The 27,934-nt window shown below is 44.1% G+C and overlaps 1 protein-coding gene and 1 long non-coding RNA gene across 3 annotated transcripts; one reads left to right on the forward strand and one right to left on the reverse strand.

The window, feature by feature from the left end:
* Positions 1 to 321: 321 nt before the first annotated feature.
* On the reverse strand, positions 322 to 27,316 carry DSTYK (dual serine/threonine and tyrosine protein kinase). 2 transcript variants are annotated; one of them, XM_056361530.1, is made up of 13 exons: positions 26,943 to 27,316; positions 19,004 to 19,389; positions 12,290 to 12,953; positions 9,599 to 9,873; positions 9,130 to 9,213; positions 7,796 to 7,972; positions 7,375 to 7,504; positions 6,964 to 7,120; positions 5,482 to 5,614; positions 5,187 to 5,300; positions 4,582 to 4,696; positions 3,510 to 3,644; positions 322 to 2,489 (listed from the first exon to the last, which is right to left on the reverse strand). In XM_056361530.1, exons 1-13 carry the CDS (start codon positions 27,181 to 27,183, stop codon positions 2,302 to 2,304), a joined length of 2,799 nt encoding a protein of 932 aa, XP_056217505.1. In that variant the 5' UTR covers positions 27,184 to 27,316; the 3' UTR covers positions 322 to 2,301. The 2 variants fall into 2 exon arrangements, with proteins under 2 accessions (XP_056217505.1, XP_056217506.1); XM_056361531.1 differs by lacking the exons at positions 322 to 2,489; positions 3,510 to 3,644; positions 4,582 to 4,696 and adding an exon at positions 4,704 to 4,963.
* On the forward strand, positions 2,047 to 3,181 carry LOC130159677 (uncharacterized). The gene is made up of 2 exons (XR_008825819.1): positions 2,047 to 2,185; positions 2,307 to 3,181. It is a non-coding gene; the product is annotated as an uncharacterized LOC130159677 (long non-coding RNA).
* Positions 27,317 to 27,934: the final 618 nt, after the last annotated feature.

Below are 27,934 nucleotides of genomic sequence, written 5' to 3' on the forward strand. Positions count from 1 at the left end.
CTCCTTGTTTTCTTTGCTCTAACGGGGGGGAAGAGCACTAGTTTTAAAATAAACAGGGGGAGTGAAATCTCAGAACAAGTTCAGTCAGGCAGACTTTATACCCAACAGAAGAAAAAAAAATAAAATAAATGCAGAGGAGTAGCTGTACTGAGTTTGGGAAAACCAGCAGATCTACAATGCTGCACATGCAAAAAAAAAAAAAAGAAACTAAATAGGAACAAGACATCAGGGTAGCTACAAACAACAATAAAAAGGCATCAGATAAGTGTCTGGAGATGGCTACACAGGCAAAGCTATACAAGACATTTCTGGAATTGCATATACAGAGATTTAAATTTTATTCATACATTTATTATTTACACAAGCTACCTCTATGAACTGCAAGAGACTGACCTTGACTCTCCTAGTTTTAAATAAGGTTACTAACCACCATGCACAATAGAACAGAGTTAATACTGTTAGTGTCATTGGTGGCACGAGTGTGCACCGCGGCAGTGAAACGCCTTAACGATTCTACTTGGGAAAAGTATTTGTCCTGCTGCGCATGTGGTTCTTGGATGCTGCACTTGGCTGGAGCAGCTGGCGAGCCTGTGTCTGTATAGAACCATCCTGTTAATGCCATCACAGACCAGAAAAATGCCCACACGTGCAGGTAAGTAAAAAAAGTCTTTTTTATATATATATATAAAAAAAGCGCATTAATTCTGTTTATTGCACAAAGAAAGGAAGATTTAAACTAAACTAATACTGCAGGGTTATGTATCCCTTTCCTTTGTTCAAGCTGTTTAACAGGCAGACTATCAGTTGTAATTTTGCTGTGTACTAGCCAATAGATTCCAGCAACAAGGTGTAGTAATTCCACATGCCTAGGCTACTCTGGATGCAGCATGCTAGCCTTCCTGGGAAACAAAGCCATTGCGTGCCCATCCTCGGCAGCTGGGAGGAACAGTAAACCCAGGGAGAACTTGCCAACTCAGTATTTCCTCAGGTAGTAAAGGAGGTGCATTTTCTATTTCAGCCTCCACCCTGTACGCATGTTAGCTACATGAAGATAACCAACCTTGCCCCAGAAATGCAGAAGGCGAGGGGCAAGGATATTATTTTCAGAGGCAGCCCTCCTGGGAAGGGCAGCAGGACCCCCCCCAGCCCATACCTTCCTTGTGAAGGATTCCCCTCCACCCCATTTTTTATTCTTTTTGACACAGCCAAATCAGAGATCCCAGAGTGAAGCCAGCAGATGAACTGACACAGCCACAACACACAGCTACTGAAGAAGAATGAATGACCCGTTTTCCCTCGAGTATGCCCTCACCAAGCATGTGACCTTAAAAAAAAAAAGCTGAAGAAACCTTATTTTTAAAAATGTCTCTCGTAGCAGAATTTAAAACTGTCATTGCCTTTACAACTAATTCAAACCCCACATGTAATTAAAATGAATTGGCATTTTCCCCATGGACAGTCATTAGTCGTAATGACTTTGTTTTGGTATTACAATATGCAAGAGCAGTCTTCCATTTTACCAGAAGACTGTAAAAGAAAGGTCAGGTTTCTTCAGCCATTCAAATAACTATTATGAAGCAAAATTACCAGAAAAAAGAGCTTGTTTACAGAAGAGGTGAAGGGTACATAAGAGATAAATAGCTTATAACTTGGGGTATTCACACTGCAGTGAAACAGTAGATAAATCCCCTTAGGTAAAACATGGAAGCTTTGCTCCTGTCAATGTAAACATTTTCAGTGTTGCAAGAAGCTGATACAGATATATGCTCTAGCTCCTACACACTTTCTAGCCTAGAGTCTCTGCTTTCTCTTTCCTCTCCAACCACACTGCAATTGGTGCCAATCAGGAAGTGAGATTGGGATAGTGATGTGTGGACCAAAGGCCACCTAGGACCACTGGGTAACGGGACGAGTTTTTACTGTACCGAGTAAAGACTGTCGTGATCAACTCCTGGCAACACAGATGCTACCTGACACACACACGAGGCTTTTCTTTGATTGGTATTTGTGTGGGATTGGCAAAAAAAAAAATCCCTTTTAGTTCAAGGGCATGGATTTTCTATCTTATTTGCACAACTCCATAATAAAAGCTGCTGTGGGGTCACTAGCATCAATGGGGAGATTTCTCTGGCCGCTATTCAAGATGGAACATCCCCGAGGTCTCACCCCTCTGAGCAATCTTCTGGTAGCTATTACCTCTCCCACTCATATTAGCCACAAAGAGCTACATCTGAAGAAGCCATCTGCAGAGTCAGGGGTTCAGAATTCTCCCATAATTAAAAATTCTTCTGTGCTTCCTTTTCAAGTAGAGTCATCCAACCCTTTATGTGGGTGCTCAGAGCTCGACTTGCAGAGCCTGTCCATGATCCCCTGCAGCATCGGTTGAACAATCCCCAAGAGAGGGCGCTGGGAGGAGTCTCCATCCCAGCAGGCTTCCATCAGCTGCCAGCACTCCTCATCGAACACTGGAAGTCGCTCCGGGCGAACTCCTGGAAAATGGAGAGGGACCTGCTTACCACCAGTACACCGCAGATCTCAGAGAAGCTTTTTCTGATGCTTATGGCTTTGGTGCAGGCTGAAGTCACCGAAGGGGACCATCTGGAGTCTACTGCTCTCGATAAAGGCTTACGTTTCAGCAGTGCTTCCGAGACATCTTTGGGAGCACTGCTGAAGTCACTCAGGAGATCATGCACACTTCCAGAGGATGGCCAACACATTTCGTTTCACCAGAGCCTCCTCTTTGCAACTATTTGGGAGCAGAATGAACACCCTCCCCTGTAAGGAGACCTCCCATTCCACCCGCACATAACAGTGCCTTTGGGAGCAAGTTCAACATCAGAACAAGCAGCAAGTCCAGCCTTCTGACCAAATACAGGACTCACTTATCTAAGTTAATCTTTTTCACATGAGAAGGGGAAAGTTTATATGGACAGGAGCTAAGAACACAAAGGAGCAGAGCATTCTGATACCATGACACAGCACGAAGGATTAAGCTACCCCAAAACACAGTTCTACGCTAAACCTAATGCAGGCATAGCAGTAAGTTTGTATTTTGGGGAACAACTATCAACAGTGTTTTACTCAGCATCCAGCTTCCTCAGCGTGCTGTGTATTTAGCATCTGAACGTACAGATCACCACGGCTTCCAGAAATTGCAAAGGATTAAACATTCTTTAGGGGATCATGCCTGGCTGGTTCTGGGGTCTGGTTTATATAATAAGTGTTGTGCTGCTTTGCAAGGTTTAAGCAGTGTGCTAGCACAGTTCCTGTGACACTATGGCAAACACACTGTTAACTGAAAGCCTTTTTTTTATCCCTGCTAATTTTAGTTTCAGCATAATGTGTCAAAGTTTAACTAGTTAAGTGTTACTCTTTAAACTGTCAAAGAAGCTATACGACTTGGGTTTTTACCTTTCAGTTACAACAGGATAAAACCGCATTTGTAGTCTCCTCAAATTTTACTTCTGCATAAATTATCAACAAACTGAGTTCAAATAAGCCATTTATACCTCTTCTAACGTTGTTCCAGAGGTGATCTTTGCTTGCACATCTCTCGAAAGCCTCTGGTAACTTCACATGTCCCGAACAAATGTACCAAAACAGAATGCCAAATGCATAAACATCCACTGAGTTATCATACTTTCCTGTGACAAAAATACATTCAATCAGCAGGGCAGGCAACATCTTTGTAACTGGAAACTGAGCAGTTTGAGAACTAATTTTGGTGTTCTGCTTCCTCAAATTAAAACCACAACTTCGTTGCCAGAAGGCGAGACTCGTGTGAAGCCTAGCAACACATCAGCAGTCATTGCCAAAGGTGGAGGGTTAAAAATTAAAGCCTTCCAATTCTCAGAGGATTTATACACTTAATCTGTGCCAGCAGTTCCCAAGCTGAGGTTCATGGATCACTGCACAGGATAAGTGCAAAAGGGCTAAGGCAACGCTGGCCGCTAAGGGCAAGGTCTAGCCTGCTAGTCAACAATTTCACTGTTGGTAGCAAAAACCACCTGAATAATATTTGCCAAATTAAACACACCTAGGGTTGCTTCAGTTTGATGGCAATCTTGTCAAAGCAGGGACAGCATCTCAGATTGACCAAAAGGATTCTGACAGGTGGACCTCTTAAGCGTGACTGTAAGGTGCTTGCTCAGAAAAAAAAAAAAGCTTAGTGTGCCTGCCAGAAGCACAACACAGTGAATTTCAACACACTCCACACGTTAGTAACAGCTTGGAAATTCCAGGATCCTTTCTGAAGTATTTGCCTATGAAAGCCAAGCATTTCCAGCTTCTTAACAACCAATAATTTAAATTGCGAATTGCAAGAGTATTAAGCACTTCAGCAAAGCTTATGAATCCCACAGTTCTCTTTCAAGCAAGCAAAGATTTTAAACTGACACTTAAAATACAGGAAAAAATATACAGCATGCATTGTAAGCAGGTAGTATTCTGTTTTTTGGGGGCTTTGCGTTTGTTCTTTTTATTATTTTTCCCTCGTAAGCAAGTTGAGATATTAATTCAAAGTAATGGCTTTCAAAATTCAAGCCAGAGCAGGACAGTAGTGGATTCAATAAACGAGCATACCTGTAAAGAGCTCAGGAGCCATATGAATGGGTGTGCCTACAATACTGCCAGACATCATGGCTTCTGGTTTGCAGAACCCCAAGTCAGTGATTTTGGCTCGATTCTTTTTGTCAAGCTGTAGAAGAATTTGTACACAGGCAGCTGATAACCATACTCCTCAGTTTTAGTATTGTTTTCCAGTATTAAGCTTTTAAACTGTTTACATTTGAAGGGTTGGGCATTTGTTCTTGAGTAAGCTTCTGATTGTTCGACTGCTCTTGGACACGTACCTAGTTAAGCTCAGTAACAAGACATGCCTTCACTTGTCTTCTACATAGAAGGTGTGGTTGGGATTTAGTAGAACTGGGAACTGGAAGTCCTACTTGTAGCTCAAGCACTCTACCTGCAAGAGAAGAGTCACTCTACTGCTCCCTTTCCCCTAGGCTTTCTGCCTGAAAAATGAGTTAGGGAAACCTCAACTGCAAGGCTAGTCGTGACTACCAATACCACAAGTGAAAAGATCCTCTATGAATAAAGCTATAACTTCACTTAAAATATACTCCTCGCTCCCACTAAAAGGGCCTCATAAGACTCCAGGATTAGCCAGATGCAAAAGTTTTCCTTACCAAGACATTTTTAAGTTTGATATCCCGGTGCACAAGTCCTTGACTGTGAAGATAACGGATTCCTTCAACTACATCCAAGGCAATCTGCAATCGTGTTTCTAATTCTAGCCCAGCCTGAAGAATAAACAAACACAGGTTTAATTCCTACAAATGGAAGTAACTTTTTGGTGTTTTTGACTAAGAGTAAGCAAAATTAAGCAATTAAAGCTTTGTTTTACAGAAAAACAGATACTTAGATGTGGAATTTTTTTTAACATATATATAAAAAAGTGTATACACACATACAGATTGTTACCTTTAGTCCTGTATAGAGGTCTCTGTGCAACCGTTCCATTATCAGTAAGACAGCAATGCTGGAGCCTCCTCCATAGCCATAATCTATCACAGAACCGTGGAGATGTACAAGGCGCTCATGTGTCTGCAGAGACCTGGAGAGAGTTCAGCACAGAAAGCTGGTCATTTTTCTATCCTTCCCAACAGGCCAAGCCTCACCTTGTAAAGGAAAAACTCCCAACGGCTGCAGCTTTAGCCCAAGAGTAAGATACACCTGTACCAGGTGCTGTACAGTAAAAATTCACAGCACCCCCCCAGGGTGTCATTACAGCATACAGCTGTCTGATCCAATTAAACTCAAGAAAGCCTAATAAAGTTTAGAGTATTTTTTTTTTTTTTGGTACTATATTTCAGCTGTCTGTACTGCAGCACCTGCCTGCAGCTGTTTACCAAAACCAAGCTGGTTTCTGCACTGCAGACCCATCATTTTCCTCTGTCAATTCAGACAGAACAATGACCGATTGGGAGAGGAGGGATGATTCAACACCAAAAATAAGGTGAGAAGGACTGTTTACTATCATGCCCTATTAATTCTAATTTACTGTTCTGGTTTCAGCTGGAATAGAGTTAATTTTCTTCTTAGTAGCTGGTGCAGTGCTGTGGTTTGGATTTGGTGTGAGAACAATGCCAATAGCAGACTGATGGTTTTAGTTGTTGCTAGGTAATGTTTACACTAAGTCGAGGACTTTTTAGTTTCTCAGGCCTTGCCAGCAAGAAGGCTGGAGGGACACAAGAAATTGGGAGAGGACGCAGCCAGGACAGCTGATCTGAACTAGCCAGGAGAGGTATTCCATACCATGGGATGGCATGCTCAGTACACAAACTGGGGGGGGCTGACCGGGGCCTGCAGATCATTGCTCTGGAACTGGCTGGGTATCAGCCAGCAGGTGGTGAGCAATTGTATTACGCATCACTTGTTTTCTTTCCTCCCTTCCCTTCAAATTTTATTCCTCTCCCCTTCTCCTTTTTCATTATAACTGCTATTATCACTATTATTATTGTTCTTTCAGGTTTATTTTATTTATCAAGTTGTTCTGATATCAACCCCCGAGTTTTACATTCCTTTCCAATTCTCCTCCCCATCCCTCTGGGTGATGAGGGAGTGAGTGAGTGGCTGCGTGGTACTTAGTTACCAGCTGGGACTAAACCATGACATTCATGCTGCAGAATAGCAAGCATCTGAACAGCACAGACACCAGAGAATCAGAGTAAGACAGGAACATCTGCCTGCTATTCCGTGCCTGTCAGATTTCTGCAGCGGCACTGGCAACCTGTCTTGCTTTTGTAAGCAAGAAGTTGCAGTTAGCATTACATGAGGTCAAGTCACCGATTGCAGAGTAGAACTAGAGCAAGCAAAGTTCTGCCTATGCAAACAGCGTTTATTTGCAGCGGTGAAGCTGAAGAGATCCACATGGAACAAGAAAAGCGTTTACAATACACATACCTCATATAGTGAAACTCAAGTGCAAGGTCATTCCAGTGCTTCTCATCTGGAGGAACAACAGATTTCAGTGCACATGGGAAATGCCCTCCCCAGCTGTCACACAGATAGACCACGCCATACTGTCCTCGGCCCAGCTCACGGCCCAACTTTGGTTTGCCTGCAAGGCACAACATCCATTTAGTCAGACATTAAAACATGTTTATTTCTTCCTGTACACTATCAGGCTGGCAGCCCAGAGCTTTTCACAGGCCAGCAGCTGCACAATTCGAGGTACTCAGTATGCATCAGATGGAGGCTCACTGAAGTAGCTGAGTGAAAAGCAAAACACCCCTCCCACTCCTTTACACCCACTGACTGCTTCAGAAAGAGGGAGCAGAACACAATAAAGAGAACATCGAGCACAATGCTCACCATGTAACAGCACATCCTGCAGGGACCTGCTCTCCAGCGAGAGTCGTGCTAGTCGAGGAGCATGATCCTTCCGCACCTTCAGCCATAGGTCTTCTGTTTTCTCCAGCCTGCCAGAATGGCCATCTTCTAACTACAAGAGATTTCACATATATACACCATAATCCTGCCTGGTTTGAAGCTCTAGTTGTAATGAGGTTGAAGGTCCTTACACAATTGAGTAGAGATCCTACTTAAAGCATGCCTAGTTTAAAAACAGGACCTCATAATTAGGGCATTCACATCAGCTCTGCCACCTCCACCTACAGAATGGCAGCATTAACTGCACGAGCTGCTCTTCTAGCTATCCCTGCAGTTAAAAATTCTTTTTCCATTAAGTGCCAAGGTACAAAATAAGACCTCCTTAACAGCTGCACATGCTCACCTGGCGCAGAGAAGCTGCAAAAGCCTCATGGGAACTGTTTAGCCTGGTCCGGAACTGGCTGCAGATGCTCTTGGCTAACTTGGATGCACTGAGGCTCTCGATAGCATCCTGAGCAACTTTCCTCTTCCAGTCACTGGTGATGGCAGGTGGGCTGACCCATGTAATCCGCTGGATTATCTAGTAAAACAGGAAACAGAATTAAGGCACTAGCGCTAAAAGCAGCAAAGGGTCAGTCAGTTTACTCAGACTGGTTAGACACCTTGTAATAATGCACCATCTTCACATAGAATTGGGCTAAATAATTACCTTACAGTAACTAATAACAATTTAATTGCTATCACAATATTGTTGTACACACACACAATAAGAGGTTTCATTTTTCTAACTATCTGCTCAGTTCATTCCTACAAGCCAGCCATCCTTTCACATCTGACCCAGAACGTACGTAGCTAGACAGCCACCACAAGGAAAACCACACAGTTGCGGTGCAGCTTGGAGGCTGAAAGAACAGGCAGCATGAGCAGTAACCCAGAGATGTTCCTAAACTGGTGAAAGCTACAGTGAAGCAGCTTTTTGCTGGATGGACTGGCTGTTAAGGTGCAGAAATCCTAGGTGTCACTATGTGCCACTTCCCTTAGTTTGCTGGGTGATCAAGGTGCCCTGCCCTACCCTACCCTTCATTACAAGCCACAGCGATCCAGCTGCTGCACACCCAGTCTGGATCCTTCCCCCAGGCTGAAGGAGGAACCTGAAGGTTTGTTACCACTCAGTCTGCACTGCATCTATTTGGGAAAAAACTCATACTCCTCTCGCCCATCCATACAAGGAATCTCAACAGGGAGAAGGCAGTAAAGGTCATCAACAGCTCAGAGCAGGAACTTGAGAAAGATGAATGCTTTAACAGTCAGAAATTTAAAACAAAAGACCTGAGGAAATCTGGTCTGCTCTGGAGGAAGAAGAGTGAATTGACCTGAATCAAAATATGTTGCAAAACAAACAAAAAGAACCATAAGAAACCCCCAAACCCAAATAAATAACCAGTTACCCAAAACATAAACAGCAAGAGTTTCAAAATGCTGATCATCATTCCTTTGCGGTTTCAGAACAGAAAGAAAACACTGAAGAGCTATTTGCTTTAAATTAAATGTTGGTACCACCAGGAATAAACCATACACACAGCCTCAGTGCTGAGTGAGGAAGCAACAGCTTTCTAATGCATGTGCCCAGAGTCAAAATTTAGAGAGCAGCTGTGAGTATTCACATTATTTTTGGCTTTAAAAACACTTCACTATACAGTGACACGTAATAGAAATAAATGACAAAGATGCCCATACCTGTTTGATCTGTTCCCACAGCATCCTGGTTACTGTTGAGCCAGAGTGGAAAGTAACTTCAACATGATACGCTGCATTTAGTATCTGGAAAGCAGGGGAAAGATGAAACTATGGGAACTTGACAAGTTATAGTCACTATAGAATTTACTAGACCCTCTGAAAATGAAAAACGGGCACCACACAGGACACTCCATGATTCGCTTGGCTCAATTCATTTATTGTGTTAAGCTCATAGAGGTTTCTAGGCTGTAATTGACTATTATATACAGATTTAGGAAAGGTAGGTACTAGGCCTTTAAGTGACTGTTCCCCTGTTTTAGCACCCCCCCTTAATGACACCAGACCCACCCATACTCCAGAGCTGTGTTCCTCTAATTTCACTGAGCATCTCAGTCTCCTACCACCCTTGTTGGATCAGGATAAAGGCAATTATTAAGAATATTCTAGACAGCCATTTAAGCCACCATACCTGTTTGAGATAATTGCTTGTGATGTGTACAGAAGCATCCTTTGACTTCTCCAAACTCCTTGCAGGATGTACTGAAACCTCCCAAGACTCCTCCAGGCTCTTCAGACATCTCTCCAGAGTCCCTACAAAGCTCTCGCGCAGATAGTCCACTGAACTAATTAACTTGTTGGCAACTGCTTGGTTTAATCTAGAAATAATCAGTTCCTGAATTTGCTTAATACAACACTTGATGTCCTTGGAACTAACAGGTTCCCCATTCTCAGGAATTATGATATCTGTACAAAAGAAAAGAAAGAGGAGTGTTTTGTATTCAATATATCATTGTTGCAAAGAACAGCTACCAAGAGCCGCTTGGAGTGTTTTGCAAAGGAGCTGCAGCACAGCCCCAGTCCGGCCAGCTTCTCCTCCAAATGTTCTTTCACTATTTTGCTCCTTCAGAGGTTCGTTACTTCAGGCCCAGATGATATAAACTGATACCAACAGTGTTTCTAAAGTCATACAAAAAACCCTCGCCGGTCTGCAAGTCTAATGCTACAAAATCCCAGTTTTACATGAGGTCCCAAACCCAGTCCTACTTGGGGATCTTAAGTAGTTTGGTATTCTGTGATAGAAGGTACTAAAGCATTAGAGTAGCTCCAGGAACACACAACACCTGGTTACTCCAATTCCAGGGAAGCTAGAAATCACATCTGAACAAAGTGGAAAATAATCTGATGTTTGCTTCTATTTGCTGCTGTTTGCATTCACAGGATACTCTGCTCTTAACGCCTGATGGACTCTATACAATCACTGAGTAGCTCCTACAGGTTTACAGTGGTACAGTGGTGCCAAGTCAACTATCATCTCAAAAATTCGAGGGCCAAAGCACAAAGCTGACTGAAGTACAGACCAGGAAATTCTTCCAGGTCACGCTGTGATCCACAAACACTGCTGAATGATGAACATTATGAAGAAAGTGCTATAACAGCCACAGTGGTTACATGAAATTTTTTTCCAGGTACCTCGAGAAGGTTGATTACCGCTTGGCATTTTCAAAGAAACACTAGGCAACCACTGCTCACGTACTGTAACCACTCTGAGCAATACTACATTACTACTAGAAGATGAAGACCTTGTCTCTGGATTTTGGCCAACAACAGTCTAGCCTACTTAAAACAAATCCACCGATCAGCAGATGGCATTAGCTCCTCAAAATAACACCTTCCTTCTTTTAGGATATTACTTCAAAAGATGCTACACTAAGTGTATTTGCTGTGCAAGTAAACATACACACATTTCCTGCAGGTGTTTTATCTTGTGCTGCCCCTAAACATACTCCTGCGCATACAGAATCCTGAACTCAGACACTGCAGCGCTCCAAGTAAAGAGTGGCACAGAGAGAATACAGGAATTATTACCTATCCTGACAATGAAGCAATAGCAGCCCTGAACAGGTGGAATTAACACTTGCTACACTGTTAGCATATGCTAGTTTGTTGGGGTTTTCTGCAGCATGCAAATAGGTTATGTTGCAACATAACCAAGTTCTTTATGTGCACTACATTTTGTACAGGCACTACAAAGCAAACATCTCAAGAAAGACCTTACCCATTTCCCACCTGCAGAAGCAAAAAGATCCAGATCCCAACATACAGGATTAAACATAATCCATCATTTCTCCACTTCATCCCAGGAAATAACACTCCAGTTTGAAATTGAGAGGAAGTCAGTCGAGACACGAAATTGTCTAGTTTTGGCCCTTCTCATGCCTCAGAAAAGCACTCAATTCACAAAAAATAATTTCTTCTAAACCAACAGTAATTTCTGATTTTATTTTAAATAGAAAAATCTATCCCAAACAGCCCAGCGAACTGCATTTCCTGAGAATGGAAATTACTGTTACAGTAAACCTCTGCTTAGCAAGCAGAGGAGAAAACAGCTGTGGAGTATCAACCTACAAATCTTCACTTTGATGTTTATGACAGACCTTGTATTCCTGCAGCCAAAATTTGGATAGCCTCTCACCCTTCGCAGTTACACATCATTCCACACACTTCCAGCTTGTGTGTTCCTAAAGTTCTGGTATACTAGAAGATGTAGTGAGAATTCTTACATTTCCCACTAAAAACCAACATACTAAATGCAAGCGTAGGCTCAGGAGCACTATGTTGATTAATTTTTTTTTTTTTAAAGGAGAATCTTACCTCCCCAGAAGGATTTCATTTTAGGAGGTTCTGTACCCAGAAGTCTTACGCAAACATCTCTCAAAGAAGTAGAGCAGAAAGTACAAATCAAGCCTTCATCACTAAAACTCAAAGAGCTTTTTTTCTTAGAACAGATCTATTCCCAAGTCTCAACACACCTACTGAGGCAAAGCTGAGAGAGTTTTCTTCAGCAGAACAGGGCATTAAAGCAGAGAGGTAAAATACCCTGACACAGGACTGTGCAGTAAGCTCTGGGGGCAAAAAAAAAAAGCTTCTGATTTATAAGAAACCACAACATAAGGTCTTCAGGCCTCTCATTTAAGGATAGTGCTTTTTACCCAGGAGGTATACAGAAAAACCCTTTGTTTATTAGTTCTGAATTTTCTTGCAAAGTCAGTTGTCTAGACTGCCATTCAACCATCCCTTAGCAGATGGCAAACGTTACTCTGTCACTCTCCTTTAAAGACCCTAACTTCTTTTTTCCCATGACTCTCCTGCCAGTACTTACCTTTGAATTCCATATTAGCAGCATCCTCCAAGAGCTCCTCTTTCATATTGCCAAGAGTCTCTATGATCATGTCCTTCATCTCCTCTTGTTTGCGGTTGGCAATGTTCATCAGAGACTCATAGAGCTCATTCTCCTTCTTACGGGTATACTCCAGCCTCTTGGGGGTGATTTGCAGGTCTCGCTGCATGTCGAAAGCCTGATTGATGAATATGTTCAGGCAGCGGCAGTGCACCTCATTTAAACTGGTAGCTGCTTCCACAAGATGCTTCTGAAGCACCTGCCTGGAAAAAGTGCTTAGGAGACGGAGCTTCTCAAACTGCTCCACCAGCATGCTCTGGGCATCAGCATCAGGAGCAGGTGCCCCGCAGCTGCAGTGGTTGGTGCTCAGGTATTCCAAGTCCATCAGCTGGCAGTAAAGGGAGGACTTTTCATTATCAGGTTTTTTGGGAGAGATCAGGTCAACCCCAGACTCTGGCACTTTGAAGAAGAAAATGGGCAAAGCGAATTTCTCTTTGATTTCGCGCAGTTCATTCTCATCCGATGAGGAAAGTTCAGCCTCACTGATGGCAAAGATGACAACAGGCAACACTTGGTTCACGTAGTCTCCCAAGGTGGCTTCAGCAGACTGGAATCCACGACATGGTGCTACTACAACATCCACTTCCTGGCAAGTGAGGTAGTAAAAAAATATATTAGTACAGATCCTTTTAAAAATTGATATATGCAAAAATGCACTGTAATTCATTCACAACATGCAAAACCATAAGTGTTCAAACCCTTTAGAACAGTTATGGAATCTCACACGCAGCATCACACTTTAGCATAGAGCCTACCTGCAGGGCTGATGACACCAGCCCTCTCGCAGGGATGCAGCCAGACATGGATTAGTGCCCGCTGACTCCAGCACTCTTATTTTGCACCAAGTGCCTTTGAGTTTTAGCCTGGTTCAGAACACGACTTGGAACAAGTTTCCTAGGGAAGTGCTACTGCTGAGTAGCTGTCGTTCTCCAGCTTACAGCTGCCCCATTTTGCAACAACCCTTCCCATGGATGTTTACTAGATCTGCAGCTCTTGGAGGAGATATCCATGCTGTTGGCTTTCAGTGTAATCTACAATGGTTGAAAGTACTACGCTACCCACTACTGCCAAGACAAAGGCAGCACAGTAACAGATTCCAAAGAGTTCACAGTCAAAGGACAGATGAGGAAGAACAGATGGTTGTGCCAAGCTTAGTTATGACTTCCTTCAAATTCAAGCAAAAGCTAAGAGATTTGTTTCATTTACTTATTTCCTCACTGCACAGTTTCACTGCTTCGGTCATTTGCTCCCACTGACATCACTTCTTAGTAACGCTACTAAAAAGGGTCAGTCCTGAAACCTGCTGCCTTCCTTTCCAAGGAGACAAGATTCACCTTTGGACATGCAAGTTTTAGAACTGCATGTAGCACTCTATTAAAATAAGGAAATAAGATGTCAAAGGTTTTGAACTGAAAAAGAGAATTTAAGTGCCATCTTCCCAACTCACACCAGAGGGTGATAATTAAGAATTCTTCAATTATTTTTCTCCATCAGAAAAATGGAAGACTTGACCACATCTCCCAACCACTCTCAGAGCTAAGGGGAAGTCGTTACCACCATGGGACTCCCCGGCACTGAACTCCGACCTGCCTGATGCACAGGAGGTTGAGCAGAATGGGATGTGCAGTGCTGCAATATTCACCAGGACAGATGACTCACGCCAGCGACTGTAAACAAAGGAGGAAGCCAGTGCTGTCTCTAGGAGACAGGGAGAAAACCAACACAGACAACCGAACACAGCATGAGCAACTGGTCCTTCTGTTTCCATAGAGGCCTCTCAGGCTTTCCAAAGAGCATTAGCACATTTCTTGCCCACCGCTGCCTTTTTTTTTTTTTTTAATAAAAAAAGTGACCTACAGAAGTTTAAGCACCATCTATGCAGCTTCATACTATTAGGGATCAGGTCTTCCTATATGGGGAATACCTATGACTCACTCTGGATTCCTAACATTTTTAAGCTGGTTCTCACAAGGTCACACCGCTATAAACACACTTGAACATTTCTGACAGAGCTGTAAGCATGAAATTGCTGTCAAGTAACTTCATTCCTTTCTTCCTTCACTAAAAGACCCTTTTTAAAATATCAAAGCTTCCCACTTAGCAATCTGAACATCAGGTACACATATCAGAGTTACAGCTCTTCTACTTAAAATACGATGCACAGGTGCTGTCAACAGCAATACAAAAAAGGCAGTTTAAAGAGAATAATACCATGCAGACACACAACGTACTCATCTATGGATTCAGAGTTACAATGCCAGGATGGCCACTGCATCCCGTATCCAGAAGAAAAATTAAAATCAAGGATCAAGTAGGTCTTGACCTACAGTAAGACAAGTGGAGTCTCACTAAATGCACCCAGGGACCACTGAAGTGTGCCATTCTACCAAGTCAACAGATAATTCCTCATTTCCAAATCAGTCAAAAACTATTTATTTGCTACATCCCAAGAGGACCTTGTCCTATTTTGCTAGGCTTCGAGCAGTTTAATCACTGTTTGCTTATTTAACTGAGGTGCTGGGAAGCTAACCCAATTTATTCAGATTTTTACCCAAACTCCTACCAAGCAGATTAAGACTGAAGGCCCAGCTCAGTCTTTTTCTAAGCCAATTTTAATACTCTACCTTCCAAGAATAGTCTGTGAATCACTGAAGTCTGACAGTTACTGTGTTTGTTACATATGTGAGCTAATTTCATTGCCTCCCTACTAATCTGAGGTACATATATACCCCTAGATTCTACTTAATTTTTTTTTTTAATTATTATTTTACACACACTCCCCCCCAGTTTTTCCAAAACCTTGCTGGTTTCTTCTGTTTTCATGGGGATCAGAGTCAGAAATTCAGTAACCCTTATCTAGAGAGAATCCCAGGTAAGAAACCTGAACTACATCTCTGATCTCCAGCAAACGCGGCTGTCCTTTACCGACCATAAGTGCTTTGATTTTGTGCAATGACTTTGACCCCCACTTCATCAGGGAATCATTTTACCTTGGCTGGAAGGGCCAGCCCAAGAAAGCCTTTGAGATGTACACACGCAGCACGGTCTGGGAAGCAAAGCTCTTTTTCTAACCATGAACTCTTCCCCTGTGAAAGGTATATCACTAAGCCAGCAAAACTAGAAATAGAGAACAGCTTTCACATGGGTGGAAGAATAATTTCATGGTGCTAGCACTTTCAGTATCTTCTACCCTCAGTTATGCCAGCATAAAGGCCAGATGACAATGACTTCAGGTATTTGATGCACCTCAGCATACCCCGAAGTGAACTGATGCTATGTGGAGGGGAAAGCATCTCAATCCATGGGAAAGCTTTTCAGTATTCTATATCAGTGCCACAACCAAACATTAAAAACACTCACGAAAGTGATCAGGGCACATTCTTCCAAATTTTAAGCAGGAGGTACATTAAAATAACCACCCAATAGGTACTTAACCACATTCTTTGCTACTTGCAACAACTACTAATTCATATGACCTGAATCACTGCTATAGCACCTGAAGACAACAATAAACCCAAACTACTTCAATTCTTCTGTTAGAGCTCATAGAACCATCTCGTATTTCTTCATTCACTTGAATGAAATGAGAATTTTCCTCTCCCTACAAGCCTTGGCTAAAACTTTTCAGCCCGAGACTCAAAGTCGCATGAAGCATAAAGCAACACAAAGGCTTGAAAAAGGAAACTTTCAGCCCTGCTGCCCTCCTCCCATTCAGCTGTACCATCCAGATGAAAACCAATACTTCAGAGAAGTCCACTTTGGCTTCCAGGGACAACTGATAAGATTTAGGGAAAGAGCCAACTGTTTACTCCCACTATAAATCTAATAATCCATCTGGCTAGATGGATTATTCCCCATGACCTAGATGCATTCCTGTGCACAGTGATCCCCAAGGAATACAGCAGCTTTGCCAAAGTTTCTCCTTCCCTGATATTTTGCATTTTAAAATAATGAAGTAAGTTCACATACCTATTACCACAAGGTAGTGTTCTCATGGCAGCCAACCATTCAAATGAAATTTTTGGCTTCCTCCTCCTCACCCCCTTTTCTGTGAAACAAGTCTTGATTAAGAATCACTCAGTAACACAAAAAACCAAGCATGGTTCCATCCTGCATATCAGACTAAAAAAATAAAAAAAAACACCTCAGGGTGCTCCACAGGCAGTTTTCAGTGTTAAAAAGTGGTATATTCTATACTTCTATTGAATTAATCTCCAAGTAAAAGAAGTAGTTTAGTTAATATTTAGATACTGTTGAACTTACAAATAACTTGGCCTTTCTTTACTGGAGTAAAGGCTAATGAGTTTGGATTTAGCAAACAAGTACCTGCACCAAGAAGCATGATTCAGCATGAAGTGCTTGCACAAGACAGCAGCATGTAATTTAGGTGGCCAAGCCAGCCTGTGCAATTAAGTCTCTTGTTAAGAGATGCTCTCAGGCTTAAAAAGCTGCACAGCATTCCCCACATCCTGAAATCACTGACAGCTCCTTTGATGGCAGCCCACTGGCAGATAAGTGTCTGACTGTAGGGAATAAATATGATTTCCAACAGAAATCCTTTTCATCTCCCATAACTGTTCAAGTCCACAATAAGAAGCCGCAAATGTTTTTTCAAACACTAGGAGTGTCTTGAGTATCTAGAATGTAAGGTTATCATGAAACACAGTACTAAATTAAGCACTGGGCTGTTGGGAGAAAAACAGATCAAAATACAGGGATTCTAGGTAACAGACTGATTTTCCTCCCCCTCTGCCCAAAATGTGCTGAGCTCCTCCAAATTATTTGGTTCCTGGGCAAATCTAAATCCTTAAGGTTTGTACTGAGTATCACATTATCATCAAGCACGCAATTGCTGTTAGACCTCTAATTTTGTTTCACAAGTTCAGAAAAAGCAGAAAATCCTTCAGAGTAGTTCCACAGACATGCAACTTTGGACGATGTTCAAAACCACTCGTCCGTTACCGCTCCAGATAGATACTCCATTAGTTACAGACACAGCGTCCATGACTTGCAAATAAACTTTGCTGTCTTGGTGTATGCTGAGCAGAGCTGGAGAACGCACATCAGCTAGAAGGGTGGAAGAAGACCTACAGGGGTCTCAACAGGAGATCACACTCCTGTAATTTAAGGGGAAGCTGTCCCTAGCCAAGCTGCCTGCTAAAATGCATTATGTTCTCCTATCAGCCTTAAAAAAAAAATATTGCTCTTCTTTTAGCTCCATGAATTCATGTAAGGAATCCTTTGAATCAATCTGAAGCTAGCTGTGATTCACCCTCCCTCTCCTTCTATTGGAAGAGCCTTTTATTTCACCAACCCTTTTCAAATTAATCTGAGTAGCTGTTTTCATCTAAGTGTCCTAAATATAACCAAAGCTAGACAGAGAGATCTTTGTCACGCACGTGAGAAATCTGAAAGAGGGCTGTAAACTGCAGTGTGTCTGAACTGCCCCATATAAAAATGTAACCGAGTAAAATAAATGTAAAGCTAAATACTCTTTTATGCATAGCAAGGCAGGATTTTAAAAGCAGAAAATCCAGAACAGGCATTTCCTTTGCAGCACCAGCAGCTGATCCGGTGCTCATTGGGAAAGGAGTGGATGCCCCACATACAGTTTATACAAACATGGCCCTTCTGTTCTCTTTCAGTGGGCACTGGAAGCCACGAATGCACTACAACAGCGCTGCCTTGGCTGACCTCAATTAGGCTTCCATTTAGCTACAGACTAGGTTGGTAAAACTTACTTCACACTGATGAAGGTAGACTGGGTCTCCATTTTCTGCCTATTTACAATCATGTCTTGATTCTTAAGTCCAGAAAAAAATTAGCTTGCTATTTTTTTGTTCAGCTGTGAAGCTCATACTCTTACTCATGTGAAAACAGATCATATTCTTTGCACTTAAGCAATTTATATTTAAGAATTATCTATTCCAGATACCTGACTGCCAAACAACGCTGCAGAAGTACTATACTGCAATAACAAAGGCTCAATATAAGTTATGAAATGCAATGAAAGCTTATGGAAACTATAAAAAGCTATGAAATACAGCCCTCACCTTTACAGATAACTGCTAAACACCAAACGGCAACTCACAGAACAGGAACACATTTTATGGACAACTAAAAAGAAAGTCACAAAGCAAGATACCACCAATTTTAGAAACAGCACCAAGAACAGACTCTCACCTTCTTGTTCTTAACACCTTCACTTTCCACTGACACCACAGAAAAATAAAAAAGTCACCCTCAAATGAAGTCAGGTCATTTCATCAGATGTTGGAATTCAGAAGTTTTATTTTCTGACAAGCTCTTCAAGATGAAGATAAAGTGCATATCCTTGTACAACAGCTTCTAGCTACTATCAGACAGCAAAGCTAACTCTGAATGACCTTGAAACTGGAGTAAAATTTTCAAAAACACCTGGAATTACATCTGAGTAAGCATGGCTCCTGAGATGGATGGCAACTAGTATCACAGAGGAATGACAATGCTAAAAGTCAACATTGAAACGTAAGACCAGACTTCTAGATTCTCAAAAAAAGTTCCTATGCTTGAGAGTCTACACCATTAGCTTTATTAGGGACTATAAACATGACATCTTAAGTTCACCACAATGATGGTACATGGACACCTAGTTACCTTTAGTAGTGAGTATGGCAGCATGACCTCCAGCTCTGCTATCCGGTGAGCAGGATCTTCACTGTCCCCGTGAATTTCTAAGTCTTCCTCTGGTATTGTGTCCCAGTGCCTTCGGTGGGCTGCCATCATATGGACCAGTTCGTACTGCTCAGGCAGCGCTAGGCTAACCCGTGTTTGTGTCCCGTGCGTGAAACGGATCCGTCGCCTCTTACAATTCTCCTCATTGCTGATTTTGGTGGTAGGGAGCAGCTTCTCACCCAGCAGTATGTTGAGTAACTGGCATTTGGCATTACAGTTCTGGCCAAGAATCAGAAGGCAAGGGTGCCAGCTCACAGTCCGCTGGAGATGCTCTTCCTCATGGCGGGGGAAGGAAATGAAATTCTGCCCTGAAATTGAGGACAGACTGCATTAGAACAGGTTGGCTGAACAATAAGTCTTGTATCTCTAAGCCAGCTGAACGCAGAAGTTCAGCCATTGCTGCCCCGCAGCCCGCCAAGAAGCCCACATAGCTCCAAGAATTTGCTTATGTATCCTGAAACTAGTGTCAGCAACTCAGCATTTCTACTGCACCAACACAGAGGTCCACAGTAGGTTGATTATCAAAAAGCCATTAAGACAATCTGTTACTGTTCTCCCCACCTATTTCACTGGGAAATATTTACACAGAGCTCTCTTCAGCAGGTTGATGGAAGGCTAATGGTAGGTCCTAAAAGTCAAAAGGAAAGAGCTGTCAAGCTTGAAACAACCGAAGGGCTAATTTTGCCTTGGGTTGGAACAGTGGCCCAATGCGTCACCAAGGCTAACCCTTCCCAAGTTTTGATGACTTGGCTGTACAGAACGTTCTTGTCACATATCAGAATAAATTCAGTCTACTATGAATCCGTGACAGTTCCACCCACGCACTTAAAAATGTCAAATACTTTGCATCTACCAAATCCCAAGAGTATTACTGCACAAGCTTGTTGACCAAAGTCTAGGATGACTGACACGAAAGTAGCAAAACCTCCTTTCCAGCCCCAGGGAAAGGTATTCTTGCAAAATTGCTTCTCCACGTGAAGCAGATGACAAGATGAAGTTTGCTGAGACACGGTAGCAGAACTAACAGCCTCTGCCAGCAATTCCCTACGACAGATACACAATCACAGCACCTAAAGAAACTGTCACACTTTCACCAGCCTGGATAGAGCTGAGCCCAAGGGAAGACACTCCTTGCTAGCAGCCAGAAGGTTCCTAGCGCAGCCTAAAACACAGTGAGAAACAGCTTCACTCCTTCGATCGCACTAACAGCACACATCTTTCCTAACCTATATAGCTGAACTAAATAGGATCCGTTTCCCAGATATTCTTATTAATTTTAAGAGTAAGATTTAAGCTGCAAAAGGAAATTCCTCAACATCTGGATCTTCTTCAGAGTAGCAGGACTCCCTGTAATCATGCTCCTTACCCATCTTCCATCTGAAGCATTCGTTGTACCATCCCACTAACCAGGCCCTCCCAATTCTTAGTCCATGATGCTGCAACTCCTTGCATTTGCCTTACTACATTAATTCAATCTCAGTACTGAATTTAGCTTCTGTATTCTTTTACAAATCCTAAATACAGCTTTTCCCACACTCTGTCATCTAAGCTGAAGTCTAAGAAGCTTTGTGTTACCTTATGCATAGCAACAGAATAATTCTGGTAGTACAACAAAAAAAATATGGAGACAAACAAATTCCCCATCTGTTGCACTTCAGTACAATCCCCTGGAGTACAAAACAGCTCAGGTTCCACCACAGCCGGAGCTAGCCCATGTTCCCAGATCCAAAGGCAGACGGCACCCAGGAATAACGTGATAAATGGAGACACCAGTCCTCAGAAGAATTGCCAAATCTGAAAGCTATAAACGAGTACAATTGCCCTGATATCAGGCAAACTGACAAGAACAATAGTTTAAAGACAGGCTCAAATACAATCCAGCAGAGAAGCAGTGATTTTGTTGGGGAAGGTTTCACCAGGGCTATTAAAATTCTCTTAATGACTCATGTTCTGGCATCCAAAATTGTTTCAGCATTTCAAGCCCTAAGAAAACAAGATACTTTCATATACGAGATGAACCTCAACACTACTAACCAAATTAAAGGTAACACAACAGCTATTCTAGTCCTTATTCTGATAGCATGCCGTTCCTCTATTTTAATTAAAATCATTCAAACTGGGAGCAACACCATGTGTAGTTGGCTGTGTCTTAGACCCAGTTTAAGGCTTTTTTAACATATTACCTAAGATTTACCTTGCCTTCAAACATGCAGTCTGGAAAGAAGACTGCTGGAGGAGTTCTCTCCATCAGAGGAGTCCTTCCATCTCATGCAACACTACAAAGAAACCCTCTCAGTGCTGACCTCCGGCACCTCCGCCCCACACAGCCCCAGACACTGACACCCATAAACCAACAGTTTGGAAAAGCTGGAGGGTGACATCACTTCTTGAAGTGTGACTCTTCATAACTGTTTCTTAAACAAGCCTTTCAAGACCCGCAGTCACAGCAGAGCGGCCACATCAAATGACTGAAGCGCAGAATCTGACTAGCAGCTCACAAACGATAAAAATCAGCAAAACACCACAAATGGCACATTTAAGCCTCTGTCTACAAGATAAATAATTTCTTTGATCTTGTTATGTCTATGAAACTTCAACTGGAATTCAAGCTCGCTTTTCAGCTACCAAGCATGAAAAAAGCAATTTGTGGAGTGGTGTACAGGCCACAAAGTCTTCTCTGCACAGGCTTTTGAAAAAGGCAGACTGCAACCCTCTCCCTGTTACGGCTGGCCTCTCTATTTACGGGTACTTCATGCCAGCACAAAATGACTGAAATGCAGCAGCTCAGCTGAAATATTAAAGCACCGAATAGATCTACAAATATTGCATCTTTAAAAACGCCTTTCATCTTTTTATGCACACTACCTCCTTGGGATCAGTATTTATTCAACAAGTTTACTACAAGCATTATCCGTCATGAAGCAGTTACATTTAACGTTATTTAACATTATGTCACACTGCGATATTCCATGTACATGAAGTACAAACCTGGGACCAGCACCAAAATTCAGCCATATCCCAACTAACCCAGCGTACCATCAATGCACCCAGGTCACAGCAACGGTTTCAACCCTGTGTATATCATCTATCACTGGATCCCTTAGAGTGACCTCAATGTCCCAAACCTCAAGCGAGTTGCAAAGAGATGGAGCTACTGCTCGTATTCTGCGCTGCAGAACGTAAATTACTATCTCTGCACATCAGAATAAGACACAGGGCAAAAATACTCATACAGTGCTTAACAGGTGATGCCACTAACGTGAACATGAAGAATTCAAGTTGAGAGGAATATGACTTCCTGCAGTACCTAAAAAAAGTACATTTAGAACTTGCTTACTGATGAGATATAGCAACATTCCTGTACCTATGTGAGCAGCTCCTGTTTGTGACAGGACTTTTGCCAAAGATTTTAGCTGGTGCTACGTCCTGTACCCATAGACTGTATCATTTGGAGACATGTGATAAACACTTCAAAAAAATGGCTGCAGGGAGTCCTTAAGCATGTGCATCCTATTAAGCATCTTTTGATAAAAGGAGGCCTGTCCAAGAACAAGGACGTCTCTCACCAAGGCTCATGTCAAAATTCAAACACTTGGCAGAAGAACCTTAGGTTAAATTTACAGAATCTAGAGAAGCCTTAAGCGTTTACTCATCCCCTTTCCAAGGAAGGCCAACTACACTGCCAGTCTCATCCTTCTGTTCCATTTTCCATAATACATGCAGACAACAGTGCCTAAATAAGGCCAGACCCTCATACTTCTTATTACAAATACCAATACCTTCCATAGAAATCCTTACTGTGGTGCTGGCAATGACCTGCAGCGTGCTTTGGCCACTACAAGACTTAAGATCAACCGTTATATAAATCAAGTTTTAGTTCCACCCCAGCACACACCTATCAGCACAATGGTGTTAATTCCAGGAGAACACATGCAACTAATCAATATACCAACACAAGCAGTTCCTCCAGGAGCAGCTGTTACATCCTTAGCAGCTCCCAGGCTGCAGAACCAAAAGCTTCATCTTCTGCTTAACTTGAAGCTTGTTAGCAAGTGCCTCCTCCCATCTGTTTGAGGAGTTGTTTCACAAGGACCTTCCCAACCACCTCCCCACACATTATCTAGTCTTAAAACCCATCTTCTTACGTTGACGTACCTTAGAGCACAATAGGAGCCCTAACCATTGAAGGATCACAGCAATATGGGCAGAGCAGTCACATTTTAACTAGGATATATACCCTCAGTCAATACAGCGTCAGGATGAAAACCCTCCCAAACCCTCTGGTTAATACACTCATCCCCTACAAAACACATTTATGTATGGAGTCATTAGGCTACCAAGCCCAGGGCTTTACCCCCAGCACACCCTCATTAAGATAACACCACATCTGCTGACCAAAGCTCTGGAGATGCTGTGAATATCTGTGCAAGAGGTACAGCTCAGTTTACAGAAATCTCTGAAATAAGGCAAAAGAAATATCAAAAAACCTCCAGTTCCTAGGTCAAAGAGTTCAAATTTTTTCAAGCACAGAATGAAGAAAACTACAATTAGTAGAAAGCATGGTTGCTGGGGTTTTTTCCTTTACACATTTTAGTGAAATCTGCTACTGAGTCCTTAATACTTTCTTTTCACAGGAAGTCAGTACAAAACAAGCTAGCTAACAGCACCAAGAAGCTGCTGGACCTGCGCAGGCTAAAGGTACAGGATTGTCACAAGACTTTTAACAAATCATTCTTAAAAGCCTATTCATGACAAAGCAGACTAAGAGAACAGACAGTATTTTGTTGAGTGCTTCAGAAACGCAGATAGTACAAACAAGACTTTCTCCCCTCATAAACAGTAGCCTGAAGGCAATCATTTTTTTCCATTTAATTTATTTTCCTTCTCTTACTATGAGGTGTAAGTCCTGGTACTAAGGCCACAGAGGGAACATTTGGTCAACAGCAACCCTTTATTGACAAATCTTGCCTGCCATTCTCCTAAGCAGAGGAGGGTGGGATGTAAAAGCAAGTATACATTTGCTCCTTCAAGTGCTCAACCCTGACTGACACAGCTTACCTGAAAGGTCAGCTGCTACTACTCAGCTTAGCAAACAGTTAGGATCTGGTCTTGGACAGAGTAACCCAGTCTGCTTTAGGTTGCTTGAGTTGTGTCGATCTGAAGAGCAGTTACCTTTCTCTGTTGTTACACGAGCTTCACAGGTGTCCCAAAAGCAAACCTCTTCACATTTGTTTTGTTTCCAAGACATCTGAATTTACTTTCACAGTTTATTTTTCCACTTCAACCATAGGCAGTAAGTATCCTGTCCGTATCACTTCGCAGTTCCTTTGTATTTCACAAGACATTAGCATTCATGCTTCAGCACACTGCAGAGCATATCAAGAAGTCTGCAGAACTGTTTGGTCAAAATTCCTCTCACTTTGACACCACCTGTAGGGCAGATTCTATGAAAAAGTGGTTCTGAAGTCAGTGAGAACCGTGCTCCTTAAAGCCTCTGACTTTAACGTAAACTTAACTGTTAAACCTAAAATAGTTTCCCCTTGTTACACAGGGGGGAAAAAGCTTTATTACCAGCCACTGAGTTTCAGAGAGTACTGGAAACGCATAATACATCTAACATTTTACAGAAGCAAGCAGCTCTGTCCAATGGTGATTATTCAGGCACAAAGGTAACAAGCAACACCGAGGCTCTGGGTTTCAGGCAAAGGCTTGTGTCTTCCCATATCTTCAAAAAATAATAATCATTGATTCACAGTTATTTTGCACTTAGCTTGTTGAAGAAAACTGCCAGCCTTTTTTTTTTTTTTTACCAATTCCTGCTCTTCATCCCCCCCATTCCTCTTTCCGCACTCCCCTCCAGACTGCCACCATAACCTCCCACTTTCTAACACGGCGCAGCTTGACTAACTTGCTCCGTGCCCCACCTGAGACGTGTCACCGCTTCACCAGTTTGCAAGCTACTGATTTAAGTTTTATTTGTAAGAACAGCAGATGTTATACAACCTCTGCAGTCCGAAATCCTGAACCAAGAGTCTACACTGTTATTAGTGTTTAGATGAACAAGCTCTAAAGCAGCCAGCCTTTCCTTCAAGCCCTGATACTTAAGTGCCAGCTGGTAACACATTTAGCAGTAAAGTCAAACTGGGTCAAGGTGTTTGAAGAAACAAAACCGAAAACCAAAACAAAACAAAGAAAAAAGGTTACAGGTGCTCTGTATTAGAAACAATAGGCAAGATATTTGGTCAAATCTGTATCCTTTGTTAGGAGTATTTAATTAATGATGCGCACATGCCTACCAAGCCCTACAAGCAGACTTTTAAAGACAACTGCTATTTGACTAGCAATGTTTTGCAAGAAGTAACCAAACAGAAGAGCAACTCCAGTGGGGCGCTACCATTCGAACACCATTGAGACCTGCAGAGAATGAGTGAAAACAACTGGTTCCTGCTTTTTGAAGTGACAGAAAGATGGAAACAGAGACATTGTGCTTTTACAACACTACTCAGTTCTATTCTGACGGTTTACATGGATGGGGTGGGTTGATCTTGGCTGGATGCCAGGCACCCACCAAGATGCTCTTTCACCCTGCTCCTCAGAAGGGGGGGGTGGGGGTGGGAGAACATAAGATGGGAAAAAACCTCATGGGTCCAGATAAAGGCAGTTTAACAAAGCAAGGGCCATGCACAGGAAGCAAAGGAAAATGGAAGATTTATTCTCCACATCAGCAGCCACTTCCCGGGAAGTAAGGCTTCAACACACGTAGCGATTGCTCCAGAAGACAAATATCATAACAAATGCCCCCCCTCCTCCTTTCTCTTAGCTTTTATTGCTGAGCAGATATCATATGGTTAGTTGGGGCCAGCTGTCCTGGCTACATCCCCTCTCAAGATCTTACCCACCCCCAGTTTACTGGGGAGGAGGGAATGTTGGAGACACAGCCTTGATGCCGTGTGAGCACCTCTCAGCAGTAGCCAAGGTGTGTTATCAACACCCTTCTAGCTAACAATACAAAGCACGGCACTACTAGGCCTGCTGCGGGGAAATTTAACTCCATTTCAGCCGGACCAAATACAGCAGAACACTTTTTTTTTATACACATTCTGCCAGAAGAGCCCAACAATACTTCAATTTTCAAAACAATTGTAAGCTTAAGACAAGCATAGACAAGCATCTTGGACAAGTAGCCAACAGAGATGACTCATGAGCCATTTGGTAATGAATAAAGATCTTTATAAATATTTGATGTCACGCTAAAGTCTTCTCACAAGACAGTCTCATGGAAAGACAAAGTTCTGCACGTGGCAGGAGGGCTCCCACCAGCAGTGACGTCTGTCAGCAGTGACAGATGAGGGCACAGCCGATGTATGAAGCCCATCTCTAACCCCCAGAGCCCCACCACAGGCACACCAGCCCCACACCACACACCCCTCCCCAGATGCTGCATCCCCCTAAACCCCACCCTGCGGGGGGCTGGGAGCCTCAGGGTGGGGGCTTGGGAGATGGGTAGAGGGGCCCAACAGCCCCCATCACCCACTCACCCCCTGGCACTTCGCCCCACAAAGGCACCCCAGCTCCCCCCCTATGCACACCCCCACCCTGCAGCCCACCCAACCCCCCATTACAGCCCCTCCAGCCTCTCAACAGCAACCCCTCACCCCCCCAGCTGCACCCCTCACTCTCCACAGCCCACCCCTCACCTCCCACCTGCACCCCAACCCCCATAAGCCGCCACCCTCGCTGCCCACAGCTCACCCCACAGCCCTCCCCCCACCAGAGCCCCCCGTTTCCCCCACAAACCCCCTAACCACAGGCCTCCCCGCCCACCGCAGGCCCTGCCCGAGCCCCCCCGTCCCTCTCTCACCGCCGGGCGCGGGGCTGTCCCGGGGGGCCCCGTCCCCAGCCCCAGCGGGGAGGCCCTCGCCAGCGGCCGCCGAGGTGAAGGGGTGCCCGTGGGAGTACTTGACGTCGCGGAAGAACTTCTTGGTCTCGCGTAGGTTGTGCTGCAGCCGCGCCAGGTGCCGGTTGTAGTGGCCGAAGGAACGACACAGTTCGCGGATCACCCCGCCGGGACCCCGCCACGAAGGGGCCCCTTCGCCCTCCATGGCCTCCGGGTCCGTTCCGCTATCCCCTCCCCACCGCGGGGGACACTCAGCCCCTGCCAGGCTGCCGCTCCCGGTCTCTCCGCCCTCCCGGAGGGAAGGGCGCACCCCCGGCGGCCCGGCTTTCCTCCTTTCTCCCCCCCCCACCCCTCCCGCCTCCCCTACCCCCGCCGCCACCTTCCTCCTTAGGGGCAGCGCCTCAGCAAGCCGCGCTGCGCGCTGCGCGGAACCTTTATCGGGGCGCCGCGGGGCAAAGGGGAGGCGGGCGGGCGGACCCCGGCAGCGGGGCATGCCGGAAGTTGTAGTTCACCCGCGCAGGGAGGCTGCGCGCCGCGCGGGGCACGCCGGGAGCTGTAGTCCAGCGGCGCCGCAGTGTCTTCTGGGAATTGTAGTTCGGCGGGGCTCCCGTGGCCGGGCCGCCCTCCCGCCGCTACCGAGCCTTCTCCGGGAGCCCCCCCGCCGTCAGCCCGGCCAGCGGGGTGGGGGGGGTACAGGAAAGCGCGGAGCGGGCATTGGGAGCGGCAGGCGGTGGAGCGCGGCCGGCGGAGCCCTGGCCCACACTGAGGCAAAGCGGCGGCGGAGCCTCGGCCGCGGCGGGACGGCCCCGCTGCCCGGTCAGCACCGCCGGGCTGCGGCGGGCTCCGGCGCGGGGCCTCGGAAAATATTTTTTAACAATTCTAATAAAAAATATATATTTAAAAAGGGGGAACGAAGGGCCGCGCAGCGCCCCGCTGCAGCGCAGCGGCACGGCGGG

Source organism: Falco biarmicus, chromosome 16, assembly GCF_023638135.1.
Source record: "Falco biarmicus isolate bFalBia1 chromosome 16, bFalBia1.pri, whole genome shotgun sequence".
NCBI lineage: Eukaryota > Metazoa > Chordata > Aves > Falconiformes > Falconidae > Falco > Falco biarmicus.

Excerpts from the sequence above, each read along its gene's own strand:
- DSTYK (XM_056361530.1), bottom strand. The coding sequence starts at position 27,183 with ATGGAGGGCGAAGGGGCCCCTTCGTGGCGGGGTCCCGGCGGGGTGATC. Across the intron at positions 9,214-9,598 it reads CAAGCAATTATCTCAAACAG|ATACTAAATGCAGCGTATCA; the intron begins GTATGGTGGCTT and ends CCTGCTTTCCAG. Across the intron at positions 4,697-5,186 it reads TCAAACTTAAAAATGTCTTG|CTTGACAAAAAGAATCGAGC; the intron begins GTAAGGAAAACT and ends ATTCTTCTACAG.